Consider the following 26,890-nt stretch of genomic DNA (forward strand, 5'->3'; position numbering starts at 1 on the left):
ATAATTTATATTCATAAATACACGTCAGGTTAGAATTAAATGTGTACTTATGTATCATCCTCCTACGAAGACTCTCAGAGCAGCACATGCGAATTTCTCAAAAAGTGTGCCATCGAGAAGACTTTGCAGGCTTATCCCATTTTATATGATAAGCCTGCTAAAGTAGCATAAAATATACAGGTTTGGAGCGACCTTTGTGCCTTCTCATTTATACCAGTTCATAGCTACTGGCTCGTCTTGCTATTGTTGGCTTTTCTGATATTGAAGTAGCTGAGAGACAGATCTCTTGTTTCAAATTATTATTATTTTTCCTTAATCAAGCTTTTAGAACAGCTTCTACTTTATGCAGCAAGTCCACTGGCTTTTCAGAGGCCCCAATTCTCACTGTTATAGGGTGAGGTGGTATTATTATTATTATTATTATTATTATTATTATTATTATGTTTGTATCTCACCAGGCGGAGGGTGGAGGGAGACTTTCAAGCAGCTGTTGTTTCCAGGTACAAACAAAACAAGAGACCCAGAAAGGCATTTGAATGAAACCATGCCATATATTCCCAAATAATAAGTTTGCTGGAACTGTACATTTAACTCCTCCCCACCTCTACTTGGTTTCTGTTGCACCCTCTTCTTCCCCATTGCAGAAGCAACAGCCTAAGCCCATTTTTGGAAGTCCTCATTATAAACCTGATGGTTTTGCTTACCTAGCATATTCCAGGAGCCAAAAGCAGAAATGCAAATGCAAAACCATCAGGCTTCCATCACTATCTAGAAATCAGGAGCAAGCTGCAGGTTTGCATTCTTTCCATCTTGCTGCTGAATGTCTCCCTGAACAATGATTTGGCCTCTCTAACCATGGCTGAGAGCATTTCCAAACTCAGATTTAGAAACCAGCTTTCCAAGCCACAGCCCTAAACTTTGGTTAACAATTGAAAGATGGATGCTAAATCAACGCTGCAAGTAGCAATGGAAAACACAGCACACAACGCAGGGCAGAAAACAATTATGTGACCCGCTACTGGTCCTTTATCAATGATGAGCATTCAGGTGCAGTTACCTCCAATAAAATGTTTGCAGAAACAATCTTCAAGTTATTCCCTCTTACTCTCTTGTAAGGGCAGGGTGACTCTATCTGCATTCGCTCCCACCATTAGTTAGCAGTCCAATGATTTGGGAGAGATAGGGAAATGCTAATGAAAATAGTTATAGACTGAATTTCTAATTCACAGATCTTCTAAGAGAGTCACACACACACACACACACACACACACACACACACACACACACAGCTCCATGTAGGAAACACTGAAATTTCTATTCTATTTGGGGGGATAGCTATATTTCCCCGAGTCTATACAATAATCATTCAAGAACATATTTGACTTCTTGGAGAGCATTGTTCAATTTTTGATAGTGGTATTTAAATCTAACATGGTAATAATACAGTGAATGATTAATGGTTAGAAGACTATCAAGAGATGAATAATGCAATGAGAGCTAAAGAAATGAAAAATTCAGGCTTTAACGGATAAAATATTTACTTTTAACATACCTTCAAAAATATTGTTTTCAACTCAGTTGGATCAGCTCTCTTGGTTAGAGCCACCTACAAGTAAATACAATTATATTAATATGCATAGTCTATACAAAGGATGTCAAAATGTCATTTAAAAAAAAAGAAAGAGGATAATTCAAACAAAAGAATGAGCGATGAAAAATAAATGTTCCCCTCAAATAAATTAGACAGTGGTTTATGCAAGAAATTAATAAATAAATACTTGTTTTAACATTTACACTTAATTATTTGATATTTTTGCTGGTGTTGTTCCTCTGAACCTGCCAAATCTTAAACGAGTGCACTCTGACTTTGCCCACATAGAGCCATCAACCACAGGAACTGATTTTATTTTTGCCCAATCCTGAGTACTAAGGACATGCAATAACACATTTTTAAAAGAGAGAGGGGGAAAGGGAGAGAGGGATGCCATTAAAATATAAAGTATTTAATAGTAAATACTTAGCAATTAAAACCAGTCCTAACAAGAAGTCTTCCATCACTTCTAGAAAAACTCTACGGTTTTGATCAGTCTGAAAGGCAGCTGTCAAGAATGACTCTTTGCACTCACCTGCTGTTCAAAGCTGGGGCAGAAATGATAGAAGGTTGAGAGTTGAAGATACTCCCAGACAGACTTATGGATCATGATTACAAAATAAGGGAAGGGGCTATCTTTGTCAATGGTGGAGGGTAGCTGTACTTGATGACCCAACAACCACCCTTCTCCAAATAATATTCCAGCCATGCAGTTTGCTATGGGGCTACAATGAGTAGCAACTACACCTGCAGCAAAGCGCACTTGCCCAGCTGCAACCCCCTCTAGTACCAAGTTTCACTTCCAGAGTTTGGGAAGCAAAGCACAGTGTCACTGGAGTCGCTACAGTCACAAGGTACCTCCCTTTCCTGACCCATAACTCTTTAAGCGCAGGAGCACAGCTTGGCTGGCCAGAGCATGTGGCCACCTCTGCTGGGAGAACGTAGCACCCAACTCTCACAAACTGGGTTTTAGTCATGAGATCTTTTCCCAGCCTTACCTGGAACTGCCAGAGATTGGAAGTGGCACCTTCTGCATGCACAGCAAATGTTCTACCTTTCTAACCTACAACCCTTCTTCCGTGATTGCCCTCCGCAGAACTTCCCCAGCCTCCTCTAGAGGAGAGATAAGGGAGTTAGCTAGAGGTATCTCACCTTGGTAAGAAAACTCTGCTCTCTCTGAACTGTATCTAAACCAGGCTGCTCTAGCTCCTTGCAGCATGGAAAGAGTAGAATTGGTAATATGAACTGGCTTTATTCATCTGCTTATTTATTTTTGTCTGCTGACATGCAGATGCTGAGCAAAATTAAATATAATTATGTCTGTATTATTTCTTTGTATTCTTTAATTTTTCCTATGTTTATTGATTTTTGGGGGGGTCTTATTTGAATTTATTTATGTATTTCCTAGCACATCTTTGTGTGTGCAAATGTTTTGCATTTCACTAATAAGCGGGTGCTTGTTGTTGAGTTGCTTTGGGCACAGTTCAGTGTGGGAAATATAAACAAATTAAAATTAATCCTAAGAATAATGGAGGTTTTTTTAAAAAAAAAATCTAATGTAAGCTTTAAAAAAACTCTAAGAGCATATGATACGTAATACTAGAAGAATCCTTTTTATATTCAGGCAACATCCTCTATATTAAGATGGCTATTGACTTTGAATGATCGGGGGGGGGATGTTGTCCTACTCCCATAAACACACATCAATAAGGAGATACATTCTTAGTGGTTATAAGAAAGAGACAAAACATCTGAGCTGCCCTCCTGAGAATATGGTCCCTAGAAACAAATGGGCACAGCATAGCCAAGAGTGGAGATGTGTGAACGTTTGTATACATAATGCAGATCAACACAATGCAATCTCCCAGTACCTAATAATAATAATAATAATTTTATTATTTATACCCCACCCATCCAAAACATCTTTTATGGAAACAAACCCCCACCCTAAATCAAGGTGTGTCCTCTCACTTTAGCCCATGCCTCTCATTAGAACTAAACACCGCACAGCAAGATACATTAATGCATTAGGAAGAAAGTGCATGCTTTTAGATGCTAGCTGTTTGGGGGTTAATGATGTTTGGTTGCTTTTTCCTTCCAAAACTCACCAAAACGACATGAGCAATTGTGGGGTAGATAGCCAGAAAATGTGTGTTATCCAAGTGTACATGCTGTCCTAAGTGTCATAATCTTGTGCTAAGATAGTTATTTACTTGAGAGCCCATTCACAAGGCTTTGTGCTCTCTGTGGCAGACTGGACCCAAATTCAATGAATTCCACAACCTCCACAAGAAATCTTTCCCCAGTACAAAAGGAGCATGCCACCCTATCCATCACTCCTTCACCTACAAAAGGACAACAGCATTTAAGGAGCAGTCCAGAATTCTGCAAAATGCTTTGGGGCCAAACTCTCTCCTCGCCCTCACTCCCCAAAAATGCTAAATTTCTAAAAGCACGTAGGGGAGCTGAGATGTATCACATCACTTTTCTGGTATGTTGCTAAACTACCATTGAGCTTCCTAGGAGAAGACCCCTTATGGGATGCCCTGATAGTAATGCTATGATCAGTAATTTTTCTTTGAAATTGTAGTTCTATTCTTTTTAATGTGTGACTTCATGAGCTCTGTAGGGTACACATTCACCTCCTAATAAATTGTATAAAACAAGCCCGAAGGAGGCCCCCAACCCACTCACAGGTCCTTGTATGATCAGCGGAAACAGTTGGTCCTGGCAAGTATTAACCACTCTCAACTCCAACCTGATAATCGCAACCCGCCCAGATTTTAACTTGCCTGAATTAATTTTAAGATGTATTTCAATTAATTGATGTAAATTAATTAATCAATTAAGCATATTATGTTGTTTTTATGTTAGCCGCTCTGAGCCTGGCCTCGGCTGGGGAGGACAGGATACAAATAAAACTATTATTATTATTATTATTATTATTATTATTATTATTATTATTATTGGAACATGGGTCTCCGGAGCTCCCTCGCACGCAGGAGCCCAGCTGGGGAGGGGGCAGCAGGAAAGGGATGTTGCCGCTGCCTTTCCTCTCCATCGCTTCCATCCCGTGGTAAGCTTGACCCAGGACTGCTCAGCTTGGCAGCACCAGGCCATTGTGCAACATAGAGCCCAGCGGCCCTCAGCCCACTCGCCCTCCCTCCCTCTTGGCCAGCCCAGGGGCAGCGCACAGCACATGCAGTCGTGCCACACTACAGACCCACTGCCCGGTGCGGACCACCCCCCACCCACCCACCTGGCTAGTTACGCTACTAGTCAAGATCACATCATTGCGCCATGCTAACATACGATACTTGATTCATATTTCAACCACAGCACCTGCAGCTACAGGCAACCCCCAATTTGCACGGGGGTTGTGTTCCGGGTCACTACGCACATCGACGGAGCATGCCTAAGCCCAGACCACCCTGTTCCACCCTCTTCTGGGTCCAAAAATGGTGCATGCATACACAGTTGTGTGTGCTTTGAGCGTGAGCAAAATGGTCATTCCTTGGGAATGGAAACAGAAGCTTTAGCCAAACCATAGTTCATGTAGTACAGTGGTGCCTCGCAAGACGAATGCCTTGCAAGGCGAAAAACCCGCTAGACGAAAGGGTTTTCCGTTTTGGAGGTGCTTCGCAAGACAAATTTCCCTATGGGCTTGCTTCGCAAGATGAAAATGTCTTGCGAGTTTTTTCGACTCCCCCCCTTTTTCCAAGCCGCTAAGCCACTTATCTGCTTATCCACTAAGCCGCTAAAAGCCGCTAAGCCGCTAATAGCGCTAATCCGCTAAGCCGCTAATGGGCTTGCTTCGCAAGACGAAAAAACCGCTAGACGAAGAGACTCGCGGAACCGATTCTTTTCGTCTTGCGAGGCACCACTGTATGAGCAATACAGCTACCTTGCTTGAGCAAAACTGCAAGCCCTCAACGTGAGGAACAAAGCCTAGCCCTAGCAGGTGGCTAAACTGCACCCCAAGTCCAACTCAAGACAGCAATCTACGGGTATCCAGATGGCTAGGCTGGGTCAGGCAAGACAGGACCTGGGACAGCTCCTAATGCAGATTCCCAACAGTTATTATAGAAAAGAAACAAAAGGCCTGTCCTTACCTGAACCTACTTCACCATCAACTGCACAAGAGCCTAAGAGTAGAGAGCTAGCGTTCAAAGTATATCTCAGAAATGGTCTTTAAATTGCTTTTCACATGGTAGTTTGGGATATTGAACACTATGTTCTTTTTAGCATATTAGCAGTGAACATATTCTCCTTCTGAAACCAAAGTAGCACCATCCATACACAAAGCAAGAGGTATTGGCAGGCTTTGTGGAACCCCATGTTTTGCAGAAATACAAAAAAATAATAATCCTAAATGCGAGGGGATAGCTCAGTAGACGTGAAATACTGGCTGGCTGTTGGAAGAAAACTGAGGGGAGAGGAATGGAATGGAGTACCTGAGAAAATGGAGTGGCTGGCTTTCGTGTTGAACAACAGCACACTTTTGTTTCAGGTCCTGCAAATGTTCCTAAATCCAGGCTGCCAGAACAAACTAACTCAGCTGTATTAGACAAACTAACTTGACCTAAAGAGGATTATTTCATTATTGAGTTTCCAGAGGGGTTCAAAAGGCAAACAGCTGTGCAAAAGCCATCCTCTTACATCCCAGATTTTATTTATCCTCTCCCCCCTCCCCCCCTACAGTCCGTGACCCAGTACACCTGGTTGTCAGCATCCTCTTCTGGATGAATGGCATTTGTGCTTTTCCAGCACTGTCAGAATCCAAGTTAAGTACCTTGATTGTGGTATAGAATGATGAACCGATACGGCCACTACGGCATGCCGCAAAATGCAATCAGCAGGTTTACAAGCAGATTGCAACAAGGGTGCAATATTCCCAACTGTCTGATCAGACAAACAAGGCAGAGAATAGGTAGCAGTGCTAGAAAACAACAACAAGTCCAGAAAGGGGGAGTTGGGCAGGTGGGAATCAATAATCTGGCCTTATTAATGGCTAACTAGGCATTTCCCTCACTGTACTAGTAAATCAAAGTCCAAATATAGTGAAGTGCTCAGGTTCAGCTACAATGAACCTGAAACACTACTAAGCGGACATCAGATGGTAGGGACTAGTGAAATGGCTGAAAGGGGAAAGGGGATCAGCAGGCAGGGTATTCATTAAGGAACAAAAAGAAACAAATCCTAGCAAGGGTTTTTGATTCTCTGCACCACAGGTAAAAGTTTGTTTGTTTGTTTATTTTAAAAGAGGACTTTTGGTGTTTATTCAGAATACAGGTCAGAGTGAAAACCTGGAACCTATCCTTATAGCAACACTGGGAAAGGGGGATAATACACATTTTAGGTAGCCACTAAGAACACCTTCCAAGGTTTTTAATCATAATCAACGCCCCAAATTACAAGATGAGTCTCTGCCCCAAGGAACTTACAATGTAATTTTTTTAATTAAAAAACTCCTTTTTTAATATTCAAAACAAATTGCAATAGAACAAAACCATAAAAGACAACTTTGAATTCACAATTAATACAATGTAAAATTTGGCAAAGGAGGGGCAGTAGAGAAAGGGGAAAGACATGGGGATACTTGGTAGTTGTATAAGTCACAGATTTGCTAGCTGAGGAATCATGGTAGGACATTTGGGGCTTTATAGGGGGAAAGTTGCATTTTTCCTATCTAACTGGAAGCTACTGCAGATGCAAGAGCACAGGTATAATACACACCTCCCACCATGCCATCTGCAAAAGGAGGCTGGCTAGCAGGGTATGCATCTGCTAAAGAATGGCATTACATAGTTATAAAGGGAATATTCACAATACTTTATTAGGATTTTTTTAACTCTAAGCTTCCCAAGCAAATGTAGCTGCTAGGATAAGGAGGGTGTGTTTGTTTTGTTTTGTTTTGTTTTGTTTTGTTTGTTTGTTTGAAGGCATTTATATACCACAGAATATTTACTATCATGATGGAGCTTAGGAACAATCTTATCATCTAATTAAATCAAAAACAAGAACCACATTAAAAAGCCAAGGAAATGAAATATTTTGCGAAGCCCAAGGAAAGAGCTGCAACACCTGCCTGGCAGCTTTTCATCAAAACTGGAAGCCTTCCAATCCATCGATCTTTTCGAGCCCCATGTCTTCCTCCTCCCACACACCTTCCACTATGACTGCAGCATAACAACATGGGCATCCATCATCTTTCTACGCCTGTTATTTCTTGTACTTGAAGAAAATGGAAGTTTAACCTTCAAATGCTGAACTGATGAAACACATTAGGTAGAGTCCACCGCCCACTCTGCTGCTCTCACTGCGAAGCATACCAACAAAGCAATAAGAGACAGACAATCTGCTTCTCACTCACTAGCCTCCTAGAAACACACGCCGGTGCTCCTAAGTTTCTTGTACTGCAGGGGAAGCAGCAGTTTGTGCCTACTGTAGCTGGTGGCGGTTTTGTCCTCCAAGATATCAGAATGATACAAGGGACATCTTGGAACAAGGATTGTGTTCTAAGTCTGTCTGTAACACTGACATGCATGATTTTAGGCTTGTTCTTGTTCGGTGGCCTTTACTGGCAAGCTGGACTGGCATACACAGTGCCCATTTAACAAAACTTTGGATGATTTCACATTTCCTTTACAAAACAGCAGCTGAGCGAACTGGGCTGAGCTGCATACAACCTAAGGGAAATGCAACCAGCTGTCCCCTTGAGAACTGACCAGCTCTGCTTAGCAAGTTTTAGCTAGGACTGCCACTATTTTATTAAAACTCTCTCTTCTGAGAGCTCCTCAAGCCTGCAATATTGCAGCAGGCTTTTTTTTTATTCTCCTACAACTTTAAAGGCAGAGCAGACAGCATGCCACCATCATATACTGGGAGTCTTTGACCCTCCAGAATTTGCTGATGGCAACTCTCAGCTTCTGTGACCACTGACCACGTCTGCTGGGGCTGATGGGAGTTGTAGTTCAGCAACATCTGGGGGACCCAAAGGTTCCCCACACTTGACATATGCCTTCATTTCACCTCTATCTTTATTTCACATCCACAGCATGAGGGTGTTTTAATTTAAAAGTTAGTGTCAGTTAGTTGATAGTCCTACAGCACATGGTACTTATTTGCAAAAATATTTTAGATTGCCTTTCAACCCTAAAAAAAGGCCCTCAAGACCATTAACAAGCAAATATAATAGAAAGGTGGGTAGATTTTGAGTTGGTCCCATTTTTCAAGGAAGTCTTGAAATTTGTATAGGTCTGGTTCTCAGTAAGCATGCTGTTTTACTGTTTGTTTTTGGAGACTAATCTGTGTGTATTGATGTCCTATATATGCAAACACAAACAAAATAAAAATGCAACTTTTCATTTATAAAAAACATGTATTAATAAAAGCATGCAATAGACAAAGACTTTGAATTTCTCCCAGTAATTGGTACCAGTAGCATGCTTGGCTATTGCTACGGCTTGCAAAAAAAAGTGTGTTTTGAGCTCACCAAAAACTTTTATGAAATGAGACCTTGGAGATCCACTGCCAATCTGTCAGAATAGACAGTGCTAGGCTAGAAAAGCAAGTATTTACTAGGCTCGCAGGAGGCCGATTTATATGTTCTATGTAGGTAGAAAGCCAGAGGTTTGTTACCCTCCCTTCTGTGGCAGGTTCCAGGGTGGGTTACAACAACTTAAAATGTATAACAGTTAAAACAGATTACAATTACAGGAATAGGGTGGGACCTGAAAACACATGTCTCAGGTGCCAATAGCCAGGGAAAACGGGTGCGTCTTCAGCATTCACCGAAAGTGAAGAAACCAGACGCACCTCTGTGGGTAAGGAATTCCCCAAAGTTATTGATGGTGTCACTGTAAAGGGATGGCCCAAAGTATGGAATGGAAAGAAAGGCTGTTATCATTCATGGCTAGCAACATGACAGCCACCAATTTTATTTATGTATAAAAATATTTATTTGCCAATATATCATGGAAAACAATAATATCCAAATATAGTAAAAACACATAGAAAATTTAAAATCACATGGTAAGACAATCATTGAAAAGCAGACACAATGCACGTGCAGTTTTCCCCAACCTAGTGCCCTCAGATGTTCTGGGTGACAACTAAATTCCAGACAGGACATTCAGCATCTGGCTGGAGAGAAGGTGAACTGGAGTCCAAAATATCAGGAGGACACCAGGTTGGGAAAGGCTGCCTTGGTGGAAAAGTGCTTTCACTCATAATCCAATTTTCAACAATCCCATCTGCCTACTCCAACCTTCTTCACCAAAGCTTGTTCTGGAAGATCTCCCAATCCTCACCAACATATGATTGGGATGGGGCAGACCAGTGAAAATTAGGTATCCTACTTCACATGAGCATAAGAGCTTTCTGCTAATGACAATCCACCATTGGGTACAACCCACCCAATCTGTTCCAACTTGTCAAGGTTCGGTTTCAAAGTCATCACAGTTGGCTTATGCAGATCACCTCAGCAAGGCAAGTTGGGTAAAATATGCAGGAGTGGAAGTTATTTACTACAAAAGTTTGCTGCACTAATTTGCTAGCAAGACTGTCCTATTTGTGGAACCCTTGTCATGAATAAGCAGGAGGAGGAACTGGGCTGGAGAAAATAAAATCCTATAAATAAAGTGTCCCACCTAATAATTGTGTGACAGGAACTATGTAAAAATAACTGACAGGTAAATGCATTTTGTTTCAGTGCAATGTTTTCTTTTTTGACTGAGCACAGAAGTTAACTTTTAAAGATTGCATTTATAATCAGATCTGTCTGTTCCTGTCTATTCAAAATGCTACACCTCAGTAGCTGAGTGTGTGAGTGGGTACAAATCCATGTGCATGCATGAATCCATTTCTTGGATCTTAAAAAGAGGGGCGGGGGACTAAAATGCATATGCATAATGGAAACAGACAACATCTCCTTCAAGTAACCACATTTTTCTGTATTATAAATAGTAAAGAGGGGAAAGTCTCAAAGTCAAGAATCTTTCTTTAGAATTAAAAAAGCAAAATGAACACCAGTACAGTACCACTCTGTTTCGAATGTACAGTGGTTGCTCGGGTTAAGTACTTATTTCATTCCGGAAGTCCGTTCTTAACCTGAAACTGTTCTTAACCTGAAGCACCACTTTAGCTAATGGGGCCTCCTGCTGCTGCCGCGCCGCCGGAGCACAATTTCTGTTCTCATCCTGAAGCAAAGTTCTTAACCTGAAGCACTATTTCTGGGTTAGCAGAGTCTGTAACCTGAAGCAGATGTAACTCGAGGTACCACTGTATTATGCTACTGGAAAATAAAATCAGGACTTATTTAGAAAGCCACTCTCTCTTTGTAAACATGCTACAGCAAATTATGTACAGTGATACCTTGGTTCCCAAACAGCTTGGCTCCCGAACGCCGCAAACCAGGAAGTAAGTGTTCCAGTTTGTGAATGTTTTTCGGAAGCTGAACATCCAACGCGGCTTCCAATTGAGTGCAAGAAGCTCCTGCAGCCAATCGGAAGCTGCACCTTGGTTTTCAAACCGTTTCGGGAGTCAAACGGACTCCCGGAACGGATTAAGTTCGAGAACCAAGGTACCACTATATATGCCACGAGAATATAGGTACACTACTGTCTGATCCAGCCAGCAAAGCCAATGGGAATTGCAGTCCAACAACATCTGAGCTCTCCATTTGCAGCCATACTGAAGAACATGGAAGCTGACTTCATGAAAGTTTTGCCATTGGACTCAGTAGGATATGAATTGCACCCAAGGGTAGCAACAGTACTCTGTTGTGAACTGGGAGTTCTCAAGGCCATGAATGGTAAAAACTAGTTGGTAGCTATCTATTTTAAAAGTAAGTGGCATTTAAATTGAATTTTGTGACTAGTGAGTGCATCAAGATCTACAAAGGAGGCTCTTCTCTTTCTTCTACCTCTGAACCAGATGCATTATGCTCCAGCCATGTAATAACCTCCCCCCCAAACGAAGACTGGTGATAATACTGTAGTCTTTTTAGCACTAGTTTAAGGCATTTTTAATTGCCCAGGCTTTGTACCGATGATGATGATGATCAGTGCTTTTTCGGTGGGAGGGGGTACACAGGGGTACACATACCCCTAAACATTTTATGAATCTAAGTTTGGCTTCATTGAGGGGCACTATTTCAATATGAGTAGGAAAATGAGCGTACTCCTAAACATTTTAGGGGGGGGGACACTGATTATTTTTATTTGAATTTACACACCGCCCTATACCCGGAGGTCTCAAGGCAGTTCACAGAATAAAATTAAAATATAAAACCACAAAATACATAATCAAAATTAAAACAACAACCCAATAACTACCGCCCTGCCCCCCCAAAAAAACACCCCACCACATTTTAAAAGGGCATAGGATGTACACTTGTCTACAATCTATGTTTTGGATGAAGGTGAAGCTAAGAACTATTCAAAATAAATAAATGAACAGTGTTCAGCATGCAAACAGTGTGTCTACAGGCCATGCATTTCAGCACTTGCCAGGTATCCATAGGAGACAAGTGATCAGGCTAGCAACTCAATTTTCTATCCCATCTCGGTGCTCGGTACAGAAACCAAAAAGGGTGCTAGACAACGGGACTCTGAATCCAGCAGAGAAATGCACTGAGCTGCTGGAGAAAGGATGGAGCTCTCCATCCAACAGACTCATGATACATTTTGTAGGCTGGAAACTTCTGTATGCTTGCTTGCAAGGTAGCGTCAAATGTTCAGTGACTGGTATAAAGCTTTCCTTCACAAACACAACACAGCAGGAATGAGGATGCTATGGGTCTCCAGGTGTTGGCCATGGGGTTGAGGAGAGATGAACAACACTGGGAGGGCCACAGGTTACCTAGTTCTGAGGCACAAGAATAAAAAGCATGCATGTATTTTTTTCCAGTGGGATTATAGTGTGCCTTGAGTGTCTTCAGCTTATACAAAGTAAGAATTATTTATGGATTTAGAAGAGATAGACTAGGTGGCAGCAAGCCCGGTGCTGGATGGCTGAAAGAACAGCAGAAACAGCTGTTAGGAAGACTTAATTATAACTGCCACACCCCCCCCCCAAAAAAATTGACATGTCTGTTGATAGCAATTAAAATCCACTCATGCACTGAAAGCTTCGAAACACAAACTGGGTTCAGAAACAATTGTGTCTGTAGATTTGGTTTCCTTTTGTTAAATAAATACTTTATTAACTGAATTCTCAGGCACATAAGGATTTTGGTTGATTGGTTGGTTAAAATGATATATTTACTTCTCTTTCCAGATCCGGCTTTATACCCTTTTTTATGAGATCAACTGGTTGCCATAGAAACAACATATGACGTCAAGCCGGTCAAGCCTGGCACTCAATCAGATTTAAAATGAAGTGCAAAGATCCAGGGCAACTCTCAGACAGACCATTTCCACTGCAACAGTAGGAAGGGTTCAGGGGAAAAGAAGTGAATTGTGTTTTATTTTGACTGAAAAAGCAGGAGCATTTTTATAAGAGCAAATAGCCTAAAATTACTGAGAAATCCAAGGGCTGGGGACTTTATATACTAGTATAAAAGTAAACATAGAAATGTAAGTATAATCCTATATACTAACAGTCAACTTGCTTCTCTGAGTAAGAATGCTTTCATAGCCAAAATAGCACTAGCTAGGTCCAAGCACAAGAGAGAAACATCAGCAGATTATACACAGCAGTATTCCTAAGCATAGTAACTGCAATCCTAATATTTAGCAGAAGTTATGTTGCACTCTCATGGAAAAACAAATATGCAGGAAATTGTTATACTGGGCATCAAACTACCAATAATGGTCAAATGGAAATCCAATTATCATTATGTTTATCTCTGAAACAAGAAAATTTACTTCATATCAACAAGGGACTAATTCACAATCACTAAAAGATGCCTTCTATCTAAGCTGACATGCCATGGCAGATTGTACTATAAAATAGTGAACTGACAAGCAGCCTGACTTAATGTCAGTGACAAATGACTACATTAATGGAAAGGTGAAAATTATTCAAAATTCAGTACATCTCAGTTGTGAAAACCAAAATTGAATTTAGGTTGTGCAGCATGCTGGGACTAGGCAAATAACTCCTACTTGTAGTAATCATTTCAAATGGCTTTCAGACATTCTGCCACGTTTGACTGAGGTTCAAGACACAAAATGCATTTTACAATTGCAGATTTCTCATTAATGTTGCTGCTAATCTAATGTTGTTACAAAAAATAACATTTCAATACTATAAATTGTGTGTGTGTGTGAGAGAGAGAGAAAGAGATTATGTTGTTGTTTTAGTATTCCTATTATTGTTATTGTTATTGTTATCTTGTTGCTGATTTTCAGGTGTACTGCTGTTCTCTTTGTTGAAAACCACTTTGAGAATGTTTGTGTCACTTTGTGTGTGGAAAGGTGGCATGCAAATAAAATTACGAAAGGATTAAGGAAACACTAAGTGATATTCACAATGGAAGTTAATCAAATCTTCCTCCTCCTCTCGGTTTGGTGGTGGAGGAAAAATGGACTCTGAGCTGCTTAGATGTTATAGGAGTATGTAGCCAACTGGGAAACTAACAAAGGTAAATCAAACTGTAAAATTTGTTTATAAAAGTTGGCTAAACTCTGTTACCAAAACCAGTCCACACTTTAGCATGTAAATAAGTCAACCAATGACATGTTAAGGACACACCACCAAAAATAACAGCAAAAACAGATTTAAATGGAAATGGGAGTTGTGATCTGAGCTTCCTGTCTTGTGATGTGAAAACCTTTCAGGTCGGACTCAGTCATGGGCAAAAAGTGTTCTACTTCTCCTTTCCAAATAAAGCACGTTTAAAGTTCCAGTATAAATGAACCTGGTTATCAAATCTGAACAAATGTTTCTCATCCCTGTGAGCAAGTGCAACAGCTAAACCTCTTCCAAGATTTATAATCTACTTGTCAGTCGTAACTTAAACGGACACTACTCAGGCAGTCGAAATAATCCATTTTTCTCCTTTGTATATCTTCTCAAAAATTCATCCTTTTTACATGTCCACCTCCACTTCCAAGTGTTATTTTCTTGTTTTCTTTTTTAAAAAGGAAAATGCCAGCTGCCTACTTCTTATGAGCAATATTATCCTACTTCACCACCATTTATGCAGGCCAGAGTAACATTTTTGGTAAAGTATATGACTCAGCTGCGTGCTTCTAAAAGCATGTAAAAAGCATGGGATTATTTTAAAATGTTATGAAAATTGTACCGGCAGCATTCTTCTTAGTGTCTTAACAAAGCTACAGTTTCAATTTCTTTTATTCCAAAATAAACTGCTTCTACCAGGGCAGCTTGATATTGCAGGAAATGGCTGAGATGGATTGGATACTTTGCAAAGTATACAGAAGAAATTTAAATTGCATTTCTTTGCCTTGAAAACACCGTCCCAACACTACATTACTAAACACATTATCTTGAAGTCGTTGCGGTGTTTCTAATGGAATATAGGAATACAATAAGATGCCTTACACCAGCTGGCCCTGACTATTTGTTTAGCCCAATACGGGCTAATCTGATAGGAGGCAGCTCTCCAGGGTCTCCACATCACCAGCTACTTCAGAAATGGGGATCCTCAGGCCCTTTCCGGCCTCTCTAGGTGGTCCTCAGGACTCTCCCCCCAGGCCACACACCCGCCTGAGCCACCCTTCTCAAAAGCCCAGCTTTGCATCCTCCTTGAATGTTTTTGGCTGGCTTAAATGAATCCTTGTTCTCCGATCACGCTTCTTGCATTGGGATTGGTAAGTGAAGCCAGAGTCAACGGCAGACGATTTTGTTGCCATCTTACTCCCTGCCGAGTTCTACGAGGGGCAACAACACTGAGATTAAGGGCTCATCCAGACTTCCACTTATCCCACCGCTTTCCCCTGGGAATATCCAATCTTTACTGCTGAACCAAAGCACGGATTGACGTTTGCTGTGATTTATCACTGAAGAGAAGCGGGGGAAATCGAAAACTGCTCTCTAGGCACAAGAGGAAGTGTGGACAAGCCCCAAGTGGGTTATAAGTTATAAATAACAAAATAGACAGGTGGCTGAGGGCAGAGTGAGGTTGGTGGGTCAAGACCTCATTCTTCCAAATCAACCAACCTCCACAGGATAACAGGGTTTTGGTGTTTTTTATAGTCACATAATATACTCATTTTACCACACCGAACTTTTAAAAACGCCCTAAAATTTGTCACAAAATCCGCACACCCCGTTCAATTGCTTTTTGGCAAGGATCCCCCCCCAACACTATTTATACTGAATTACTTCTGCCAAAATAAAAGGTTATTATAGTGTCCCTTTTTTAAAAAATTAATCAGTGTCTCTTGAGGCCTGCAATGTTAAGTGATTAATCTCTGACGCTTAATCTGCAACGAACTCCAGCACCTGGACAGGATTAGGCATTATGCTACTCAGAGACCTGCAGATCATGGCCCAAGCCAATTAGGTCTCTTGCTGTAATGCAAGATAATGTAATTATCCAAGTGAAATTCTATTGTGAGGCAGAGGCAGGCCTAGCGCTCTTCGATGCTCAGGACATAGTAAGCATTCCCTTGCAGCAGTACAAGAGAACAATGCTCCCATTTTAGAGCCTGGGTTCCCAGCAAGGAGCACAAAGGCTTATCATGTGCTCTGAACAGGGACAGGGAGCCCTCAGATGTTGCTGGACTACATGGCCCATCATCCCTGACCAGGCCTGAGTAAAAAAACATCTGGAGGTCCAAAGGTTCCCCATCCCTGTTCTAGACTATCCCAGATGTGATATTAGCAGCATAAGACAACAGTGCTTGCCTGGGAGGATGCGTTCAGAAAACGCATTGGAATCTGCAGGTCAAAGATCTACAGCACTGATCCTGAAGTCCATGATATGCAGGGAGCTGGAGAGAGACCTTGCCAGACTGGCCTCCATGGGGTGACGCTCAAGAACTCTTGGAGAGGTCTCTCTGTCTGAAGCAGAGGAGGAGGTTAAGTCATCCTCAGACCTTGAAAGCAGCAGCAGCAGCAGGTCAATAAAGGGGAATACACCTGAAAGCCCAAAGTCACCGTGCTACTCAAGAGTAAAGTGCTCCTTGGAAATAACTCCTCAACAGTAAGGGGTTCCTGGAGAGGTAGCTCGTGAAGCAGATGATTTGGGGCAGAGTGTGGGAAGCCAGTCTTATAAACCACATGTATAGGGAAGTTTTTAATGTTTGATGTTGTACTGCATGGGTAGGCAAACTAAGGCCCAGGGGCCAGATCCGGCCCAATCGCCTTCTAAATCTGGCCCACGGATGGTCCGGGAATCAGCGTGTTTTTACATGAGTAGAATGTGTCCTTTAATTTAAAATGCATCTCTGGGTTGTTTGTGGGACATAGGAATTCGTTCATTTTTTTTCTTCAAAATATAGTCCGGACCCCCACAAGGTCTGAGGGACAGTGGACCGGCCCCCTGCTAAAAAAGTTTGCTGACCCCTGTTGTACTGTGTTTGATGTTGGAAGCCACCTAGAGTGGCAAGGGCAACCCATTCAGATGGGCAGCATATAAATCAGTTGTTGTTGTTGTTGTTGTTACACTGAGGTATGATAGTTACTAGAACTAATATACGTTTATGCTTCTTACTCTGGCAACCTGATTTGCATTTATCCTGATCTTCCTAGCTGTTGACCTCTACACCTCAGCCTTAGGATTCTGCCTTTGGATTATGTCTGATACAGAGCTACTCTCCTATGCTGAACATAGGAGCTTCACCTGGACCTTGTTTGGGGACTCTCTTTATTACTGCTTGGTGCTATTTTGTTTTAGACCTGAGGTTGCAGTGGACCTTTATGTGTGCTCTTGCGCCAGCCAACCTCCAAGACTGAGAATTAATCCAGTTGGAACAGAAGAGTGGCTTATACCAAAGCAAGACTGCATCAGCTTTTATCTACTTATTTTTTAAAAGTTATATATGGTTTAATACAATAAAAAACTCTCTGTTTACATATAAATTAAAACAACCTCTGATAAAATATTTTAAAAACTAGGTACAAACCAAATACGGCTGTATCTCACAAATGAAACTGGGAAGTGTAACAAACACAGAAATAAAATTTCCTCAGTGTCCAGGAAAGTTTGGGTCACAGGAAGTGAAGACATGTTCAAAGGTTGCTACTATTGCCATCTCAAAAATTAACTAAGGGATGGCATTCCAGAGGGTGGATGCTATCAATGAGGAGCGTCAGTTCCGTGCAAATGGCTGGTTGTTGAACACCTATTGAAATACATTTATCTGTGTTACAGAGCATCTTTTCTTTGACATTATTATTAATTTATATCCTGCCTCTCCCCCCCCCTCATAGGACTCAGGGCTGAAATCTTCACACAATCATGCATCACACATTTTCCTTAACTGGTAAGTGTGATTATAACTTGTGTATCATATTTGATATATACACAGAAGAACAATATATACATGCATGAGTCAAGTGTTCAAGCTACAGTGTTAACACTGCTAGGAAATGACATGGGCCATAGCTCCCTGTCACATAATCTGTGAAGCAGCCCCATCATTTTCCTGTTCTGTGCATGATAAACAAATTAATAAAAAGTACTAAGAATTCCTACCCAAAGCTGGAAGAAAAAGAATTACTTACTTAGTAGCCAATGCTATATATTCACACACAAGTCAAGGCTTTTCAGAGGTAGCACAGCAGGTCTTATCAGCTATAAAAACAAGCATTTTGGCGTGTCATTCTTTTCACAATGTGTTCTTGGAATCACAGTGTGATAGGAAAAAGTCAGGTGCATAAATCTATTCTTAGTCACCACATCGCTGGATCTGTTATTGTGAATTTTGTACCGTGGCCCAAATCAGGATCGTTATATGAACAGTAGCATTAACTCACAAAACAAGACTATTACCCGGAGGACAGGAACTTGGGTGTTAGCAGAAAGTTCGTGTTTTTAGTCCGAGAACATTCCACAAGCACAGTGGAGAACATGCAGCTGTGCTCTCAGATCTCTGTTTTAGAGCCAGCTCAATGTGCAAAAAGGGCTGGCAAGTTCCCTCTCTTCCTCTTCTTCTTCCTCCTCCTCAAAATAAAAAAAATCCTTCCAGTAGCACCTTAAAGACCAACTAAGTTAGTTCTTGGTATGAGCTTTCGTGTGCATGCACACTTCTTCAGGTGAAGAAGTGTGCATGCACACGAAAGCTCATACCAAGAACTAACTTAGTTGGTCTTTAAGGTGCTACTGGAAGGAATTTTTTTATTTTGTTTTGACTATGGCAGACCAACACGGCTACCTATCTGTAACTTCCTCCTCCTCCTCCTCCTCCTCCTTCTCTACCCCTTAACAGCCTCTGTTGTCCAGCAAGTTGTAAATTTTTGAAATGTACCATCATAATCTGTGCAGGTCAATGGTATAAAAACAAAGGTTCACTGTGATGTACATGCTTTTGGTGTGCCTTCCACACAAAGCATTCTGGGACAGGTTTCACAAACTTATAATCAGGAAGTGGCGGGCTCTCCTTCACAGGAGGTATTCAGGCAGAGGCTGGATGGTCATCGGCCAGGGATGCTGCAGTTGCCTCCTGCACTGAGCAAGGGGTTAGCTTGGATAACCTCAAAAGTCCTTTCCAACTCTTAAAAATTCCATGACTCTACCATATGAACTAGTTTAAGATCTCTGCTTGAGAACTCTGCTCTTTTTGCTTCCCCTTGCCTCCTTCTCATAAGCGTTCAACTGCTGGGAACAACTGAAAAGGTCTATATGGTGGTGGAATCTTCCTAGAAATGTGCCTGGCCTTTTCACAGCTCACTTTTTAAAACTGCTCTCTTAAGATGGGTTTGGTTGTGTACACATTTAAAGCACATTCCCTTTTCTCCCCCCCCCCCATGAAGGATCCTGGAAACTGTAGTTTACCCATCGCAGAGCTACAATTCCCAGCACCCATAACAAGCTACAGTTACGATGATTCTCCGGGACTGAGGTTTAAATGCGCCTTAGATCTATGGTGTATATGCAGCCTTTGTTTCAGGAGGCATTTCCAAAATACAGTTTGTGTTTTTTTGTTATCTGCTACTTTTTTCCTGTATTTGTTTTGTTCTTAAATTGTTGTCAAGTTGCCTTGAGTTTGTATTTGGATAAAAGAGGGATATATGTTTTTAGTATCCAGTATAAATACAGCACAGTTTTGGAATGTCTCGCTTAATCTGGAGGATTAAGGATGCAATTAACAAGGAAATTCTCCTGCACAATGCCTGTGCTATAAATGACACACCACAGCTGCACCCGGCTTTTTCTCTCTCCTTTCCTCCAAGGAAGCTGGTCAGAGCAGAATGTAACTCCTATTCATTTCGCTGGACTTTGTGCAAAACCATCCTTGCATTCAAAAACTTGCCTGATTGCCACAGGTGACCAGGAATTCTATGCAAGTGAGAGAGCTGATGGAGGAAGCTGCCAACTCATTTAGTTTCCATGCTAGCTACAGATGAACTGATAAAGTCTCTGCTTCCGAAACAAGGACAGAAACACTGGTGGAAAGGGGAGACACAAGTCTCTACCATCAGTGCATTTGGCATTATTATTTTACTGGCAAGCTAAGAGGCTGGGAGGCATGCAGGTGGCGCTGTGGGTTAAACCACAGAGCCTAGGACTTGCCGATCAGAAGGTCGGCGGTTCGAATCCCCGCAACGGGGTGAGCTCCCGTGGCTCGGTGCCTGCTCCTGCCAACCTAGCAGTTTGAAAGCACAGCAAAGTGCAAGTAGATAAATAGGTACCGCTCCGGCGGGAAGGTAAACGGTATTTCTGTGCGCTACTCTGGTTTGCCAGAAGCGGCTTAGTCATGCTGGCCTCATGACCCGGAAGCTGTACGCCGGCTCCCTCGGCCAATAAAGCGAGATGAGAGCCGCAACCCCAGAGTCGGTCACGACTGGACCTAATGGTCAGGGGTCCCTTTACCTTTACCTAAGAGGATAGTATTTAATTAAAACACTTCTAATCCACTATATATATTTATCAGTTGATCGGGGGGCAGAAAACAACAATAAAACCATTCTTGGGAACACCTAAAACCATAAAACATAACAATCAATTAATAATATTTGGCATGGAATCTTAAAATACGCAATACCAACCAACAGCACAAGCATGCCAAACACTCAACATGGTCCAAACGCCTGAGTAAAAAGCCAGGTTTTAACACAGGACTAAAATGTAGCCAATCTTGGCCCCAGCCAGGCTTTTTTGGTATTACTGGGATACCATGCACATTCTTCCGTGCAGGTTGGAGAAAGAGGAGTCCATCCTCTGCAAACTGCCTGAAACACAGGCTAGTTGCCCCTTAACAGGCAAGTACTTTTTTTTGCAGGCTAGTTAACTTGTCTGTTAACTGGGACGCAGGTGGCGCTGTGGGTTAAAGCCTCAGCGCCTAGGACTTGCCGATCGAAAGGTCGGCGGTTCGAATCCCTGCGGCGGGGTGCGCTCCCGCTGCTCGGTCCCAGCACCTGCCAACCTAGCAGTTCGAAAGCACCTCCGGGTGCAAGTAGATAAATAGGGACCGCTTACCAGCGGGAAGGTAAACGGCGTTTCCGTGTGCGGCTCTGGCTCGCCAGAGCAGCAATGTCACGCTGGCCACGTGACCCGGAAGTGTCTCCGGACAGCGCTGGCCCCTGGCCTCTTAAGTGAGATGGGCGCACAACCCCAGAGTCTGGCAAGACTGGCCCGTACGGGCAGGGGTACCTTTACCTTTACCTTTACCTAACTTGTCTGTGCAGTGGTTTTCAACTGGTGGGTTAGGACCTGCAGCCTGATCCAATCTTTCTGTACTAGGCCATAAAAAAGAATACTTATATTAGTATACTGCAATTATTATTTTTTAAGTCCTATTCACTCTCAAATACCCTATGCATCAAAGTGGGTTGTGTTCTTTTGCAAGGGAGGGGGGAGAAAACAACCTGAAAACCTTAAACACATCATTTAAAGAACAATGCAACAGGATATAAAAGGGTGCATGAGTTTGAGGGTATACAAAAATGAATAAAATTAATTTTAAAAAGCTGTCATGCAGGATGCTGGCACAGGACAGTTATCAGGCAAATGCAGAAAAAAAAATATATCAACGACTCAGAAAAATACCCACGACTCACCAATCCATTGTTTGGCTGAAGAGAAAAATCAAACGGAACATTATTGGGCTAGATCAGAAGAGTATTTTCACACAACTCAGCCTGAACCTTAGGCACACATTTGAGCTTTGGTGTGGTGGCCCCCAGGTTAGGGAATGCTCTCCCCTCCAAGATACAACACTGTACAAATTTTGATGTCTGGCATGGATGTAGCCGGGGGTCGGGCAGGGAGGGCCAGCTGCCCCCCCATCAATAAAAATACATAGCTAATTGAGGTTCTTCTCCCCCCAACAAAAATCCTGGCCCATGATGTGTGGTCAAGATGCACCCTTTTTGCACAGACTTCTGGTGGTGGAAGATGAGATCAGAATATGCCTTTCATTGTAGGGTTTTTGCCATTTCTGACTGCTGTTGCTACAGTTTAATTTATACTCTAGTAATGCTTATGTATTGCATATTTTATTGTACAGTACTGAGGTCCACGTAATCCATCCTGGGACCACATATTAAATAAATGTAATAAATTAGGCAGTCCCTCTAGCAGTTTGCATGCAGGATCAAACTCCTGCTATGCTGTACTACAATCTGACTCTACTTATTTCAGCATCCTTCTGCACCTTCCACCATAATTTAACACTTCAGTTCATTAAACCTCTGACCCTTTTGCAAGGAAAACACTGCCTTCCTTTCCTCTCCCCCCCCCCCCAGCGCCTATACATACTAAGAAATAATTCAGATCTCTATGGAATGCTATGTTTAGAAAACACTATATACCATGTCACCTGTAAGCATGTCGATTGTCCAGGGCCCATTTAAAAACACACATGCTTTGCATTTAAGAGAGAAGTCAGAACGCTCTTCCAAGAACATAGAAAAGCTTAGCTTTCATTCCAAAGTTTCTAGAATTTGTGATGGAAGGGGAAAACATGGAGCTAAGAAAAGACTAGGATGATACGCATCCTGAACTTGCAGTACTGAATTGAAAACTGCAAGTGTCCAGGAAGCTCTACAGATTCAAAGAGGGGCTTCACTCTACCCTACATCTCTACAGCACAAAGCTACAAGCCTAGCACTGGAACTCGGAATGGCAACTGTGTTTGACTTAATGCCAGAAGTGCATAAGGTTTAGATAGCATCTTAAGGAAAGGAAAGCATTCCAAGCTGATAATGTTCACGATTTTAAGTCCACATAATTTTGATAGTCCCACCGCATATGTACTGTTCACTGTGTACAACTATGGTGAGGAGCTACAGTCAACCAAGGCTTCCTCGCGCATTTGTATACTGTTTTCTTGCAATCAAATCACTATATGCAATGCAAAATAAACACGCTTTGATATAAACATCTACTGAGAGCGTTTCTACCACATATTCCTCCAGGCATGTTGTAACATGAAGCATTCCTATGAAGGATAACCTGTCTTGTCAATCTACCAAAGGCAACTAGAGCAAATGTGTCAGAGTAGATGGTTGTAAGGGACTGATCCTCGATATCCCTTTCAGCCTTTAGACTGTTTGGTTTTCCACGACAAGACTGAAGGAAGCTCCTCTGTACTGAACAAATTGCCCATCTCTCAAACTAAATACTTCTGTTTCAAGTCTTACCCCAAACTTTTGCTCTGCAAGCCGATCCACACCCTTAAACTTGCTAAACTTGAAGCAAGTCTACTGCATTCAACAGGACTTACCTCCACATAGCATTGATTAGGGTTTTGGCTTTGAAACCTGTTCACCAGCCTTCTCCAACCTGGGAGCTGGCTGGGGCTGATGGGAGTTGAAGTCCAAAACATCTGGAGAATAACAGTGGAGAAGGCTGCTCTACACCCATAAGCAGGCTATAATCAATACAACACAGTGGCTTCTCTTAGGGTGTGATCACTTTATCATAGCACTGCAGACAGCTATGACATTAAGGATCAGGGTTCTGAACAGGGATGGCTTTAATGTGGTTTAATAGGCAGGTGTTTGTCAGCAATTGCCAAAAACAGTGCTAACAACCTTTTAGTTTTTTAAAAAAAGGTTAAATATTCTTTTTAAGCACTCACATAACTGCTTCTGGAAAACTTAAAATTGTTTGTTAACTAGGGTTCTAACTACATTTACATGAGAACAAGGTGTGGTTCAAGTATGAACTTAAGATTTCTCTATTTTTGCTTAGAATATGCTTGATGGACAGCAGCTGAACATGTCCTGAACTGTAGAGAACTTCTGTCTATGGTATATTGTGTGAATGACGGTTTGCATGTATAGTTTATATGTGTGAATGGGCTACGAAGTGATGCAAGGCCTTTGATTTAATTCACTCATTCATTCTGCTTGTTTGGCTGTCTATAATGCACAGCATGTTCAGCGTAGTCAAACACCATTCTGTTTGAAGGGTTTGTATGGCTGCAGAAGATATAAGACGTCTTTAAGCATAGGATTTCCCTAGCATTCTATTGTAGCTTTGCACAAACTGCCACCATCTTGCCAGAACGTTTGTGTTTGGTTTTTCAAGGTAACTTTAAGACATTTCTCCTTCTGGCTGACAGGCAGCCTTCAGCCTCTTAACTATCTGAACTTGGAAAACTGTCAATGAAAGTCAGGTGACTACCACTGCTCAAACCAAAGTCCTTACATAAATGTGACCTTTGTGTTGGTCTCAATGCTCCAAACTGTACAGGCACTATAGCTAGGACAGATTTTTTTTAAAAAAAGAAAACTGCGAAGCTATATTGCATAGCTCCCATAAATGTGCATAATGGATTTATATATTGGTAAATAAAAAGTCCTGTTTCTGAGGTAAGTGTGATTTGCAAACTGAAAAGGACTGCAGGTGGAAATGGGCCTTCAAAGTCACTTCACTGTAACACAGAGGCATTTTACAGAAATCTCAAGGCTTATCCTAATTATGGAGCAAACACCGCACTGAAGGCAGGTACCAAGTGTTTATCTAACTAGTGCTGCCAGTCAAGACTTACTGTGCTAGGCCTTAGCCCCAGGACCCACTTTCTAGTGTTAAGTGCCAATGAACCAACCATACAAAGCTGTCTTTGAACACACCCAGAGCATTCTCCTTGCAGCACAGGAAGTTTCAACACCTCCATGAACGCTGCCAGAGGGAAGCAAGCTTCCAGCTCCTACAGGGCCAGCTTCCATCCATGGCTCTGGAGCTTGACAACGAAAGAGAACCTCCATGCACAAGGGCAGTGTACCTACGAATGTCAGGGAAGGCAGCCAGAGAGGAGATGCGGCTGCCAAGCAGGGAACCTGCTGCTGGGGTTCCTAGAAGCATCTGCCCGGCCCCTGTTGGGAAACGGGACGCTGGGCGAGCAAAATGGGCCTGGGGGCTAGGCTTTTAGGAAGCAGCCCTCAGCCCCGGAACCTCTCCGTTTGGGGGGGGGGAGGCGCTTGCTGGTGCATCTGCACGCTAGCCAAAAGACTCTTGCCTGAGGCCTCGCCTCCTCTTTGGGGTTACCGGACGCAGCACGACCAGCTGGCCGGCTTGGCCCTTCCCCCGAAGGGGGAGGGACGTCCCCTCACCCCCGAAAGCGGGCCAAGCTGCGCCAAGGACAGGCCCTAGGTCAACTCTGGCAGCCTCCCCGCTTCTCCCCTCCCAGCGGCAGCCGCCTGGAGGCCCGGGGAGCAAGTGGCGCGGCGGCTACCGGGGCAGAAGCAGCAGCAGCAGCAGCCGCCGCAGCCCGCGCTCTTCTGCGCGCGCCGCCGGAGCTCCGTGACTTACCTTGGCAGCCATGCTTTACCTTGCGCAGCCGGCCCTTTCCCCCTGGCGAGGCGAGCGGAGGCGGCGGCAGCGGCGAGCGGCGTCCTCGCAGACGCGCCAACCAGGAGAGAGGAAGCGCCGCCGCCGCCCGCCCATTGGCTGCCGCCGGCCCCCGGGAACCCGCTGCGGCGCGCGTGATCCGCCTGTGTCCTCCGGCCTGGCTGCCCGGGCGGCGCGTGTCGACTCCCCGGCTCCCCGTGGTCCCTTGTCCGGCCAATAAGGTGAAATGTAGCCGCTCCGGCGGGCAAAGCCATCCCGGAGGTCGCGGCATGGAGAGGCTTTATGATTTTTTATTTTATTTTTTGGTAATTCGTACTTTAACCTCCTGCAGCTGCATCCCGTGGAGAGGAAATGCTGCCTGCTGCATATGTATACGGGTGGGGGTGGCGTATTCCTGCCTGCGCCTTATCATAAGTAAAGCCCATCAACTTTGAATGGGATGTGTGCCCGGGTAAGGGGGTGGTATATAGGATTGCAGCCTCAAAGCAGGCGCAGATTCCAGTGGTTGCTATGGGTTAAGCCCCGGAAGCTGTTCTGCATGCCTGCCGGTGCTAGGTGAGGTTGAGGAATCCTCAAGAGCCGTGAGATCGTGAATCTCTGGATCTCTGCATTTTGGAATGGTTGAGACGGAAGGGACCGGTTCTGCAAATCAAAGTGGTTAAGTGGGCAGTGATCTGAGTCAGTCCTTCAAGTGAAATAGTCCAGAGCTGTTAAGGGGTTTATATGCTAATAGCAATATCTTGAATTTGGCCCTGTAACTAATTGGCAGCCAGTGCAAATATCCCTCCAGTCAGCAATTGTGCTGCAGCATGCTGCACTAGCTTCGGTTTCTGGACCAAGCAGGAGGGGAGTCCTGCATGGGATGTATTGCGGTAATCCAGTCATGAAGTCCCTACTACCTGGACTGCTGCGATCAAGTTCTTTCAGGCCAGGAGCAACCACATGCCATCTGAAACCAATCAAAGCTGCTCATAGCCACTGAGGCTACCAAGGCCTCCACAAAACTGGATCCATAAGCACCTGCAGATTGTGTACCTGCTCTTTCAGGGGGATGCAACTCTGACTAGGTCAGGAAAATGGCCACTTCCTCAGACATGGGAACCATTTGCTCACAGTGCTTCCATCTTGTTATCATCTAAGTTTGACTTGTTTTCCTTCATCCCACTACTGCTGGGCCCACACAGCTACTCCTGATTCAGATGCTGCGGAGAAATAGAGCTGAGTGTCATCAGTATACTGATGGCACCTTGCCCCACATCACCTAAGCCCTGGCTGCAGCACTATCATTGGGAATAAAATAGTGCCCTGCAGCACTCCATAGTGTAACAGCTAGGGAGCCAAAAGTGTTCTCCCAATGCTGCCCTCTGGACTTGGCTACATAGATGAGACTGGAACCACTGTAACATAGTTTCTCCATTTTCGCT

General features: G+C 43.1%; 1 protein-coding gene across 2 annotated transcripts in view; it reads right to left on the minus strand.

Annotated features, from left to right (window-relative positions):
- The window catches only part of SLC25A13 (solute carrier family 25 member 13), a 108,740-nt gene extending 83,206 nt beyond the window's left edge, over positions 1-25,534 (minus strand). The window contains exons 1-3 of one of the 2 annotated variants that reach the window (XM_079948161.1): positions 25,428-25,527; positions 21,728-21,742; positions 1,553-1,606 (exon numbers count right to left, since the gene is read on the minus strand). In XM_079948161.1, coding sequence (XP_079804287.1) covers positions 1,553-1,606; positions 21,728-21,742; positions 25,428-25,439 — 81 coding nt within the window. In that variant the 5' untranslated portion in view covers positions 25,440-25,527. Of the gene's footprint in view, positions 1-1,552; positions 1,607-21,727; positions 21,743-25,427 lie in introns of both variants that reach the window. The other variant, XM_079948162.1, reaches the window with a different exon arrangement.
- Positions 25,535-26,890: the final 1,356 nt, after the last annotated feature.

Source organism: Podarcis cretensis (assembly GCF_951804945.1).
Source record: "Podarcis cretensis genome assembly, chromosome: 12".
NCBI classification, from domain to species: domain Eukaryota; kingdom Metazoa; phylum Chordata; class Lepidosauria; order Squamata; family Lacertidae; genus Podarcis; species Podarcis cretensis.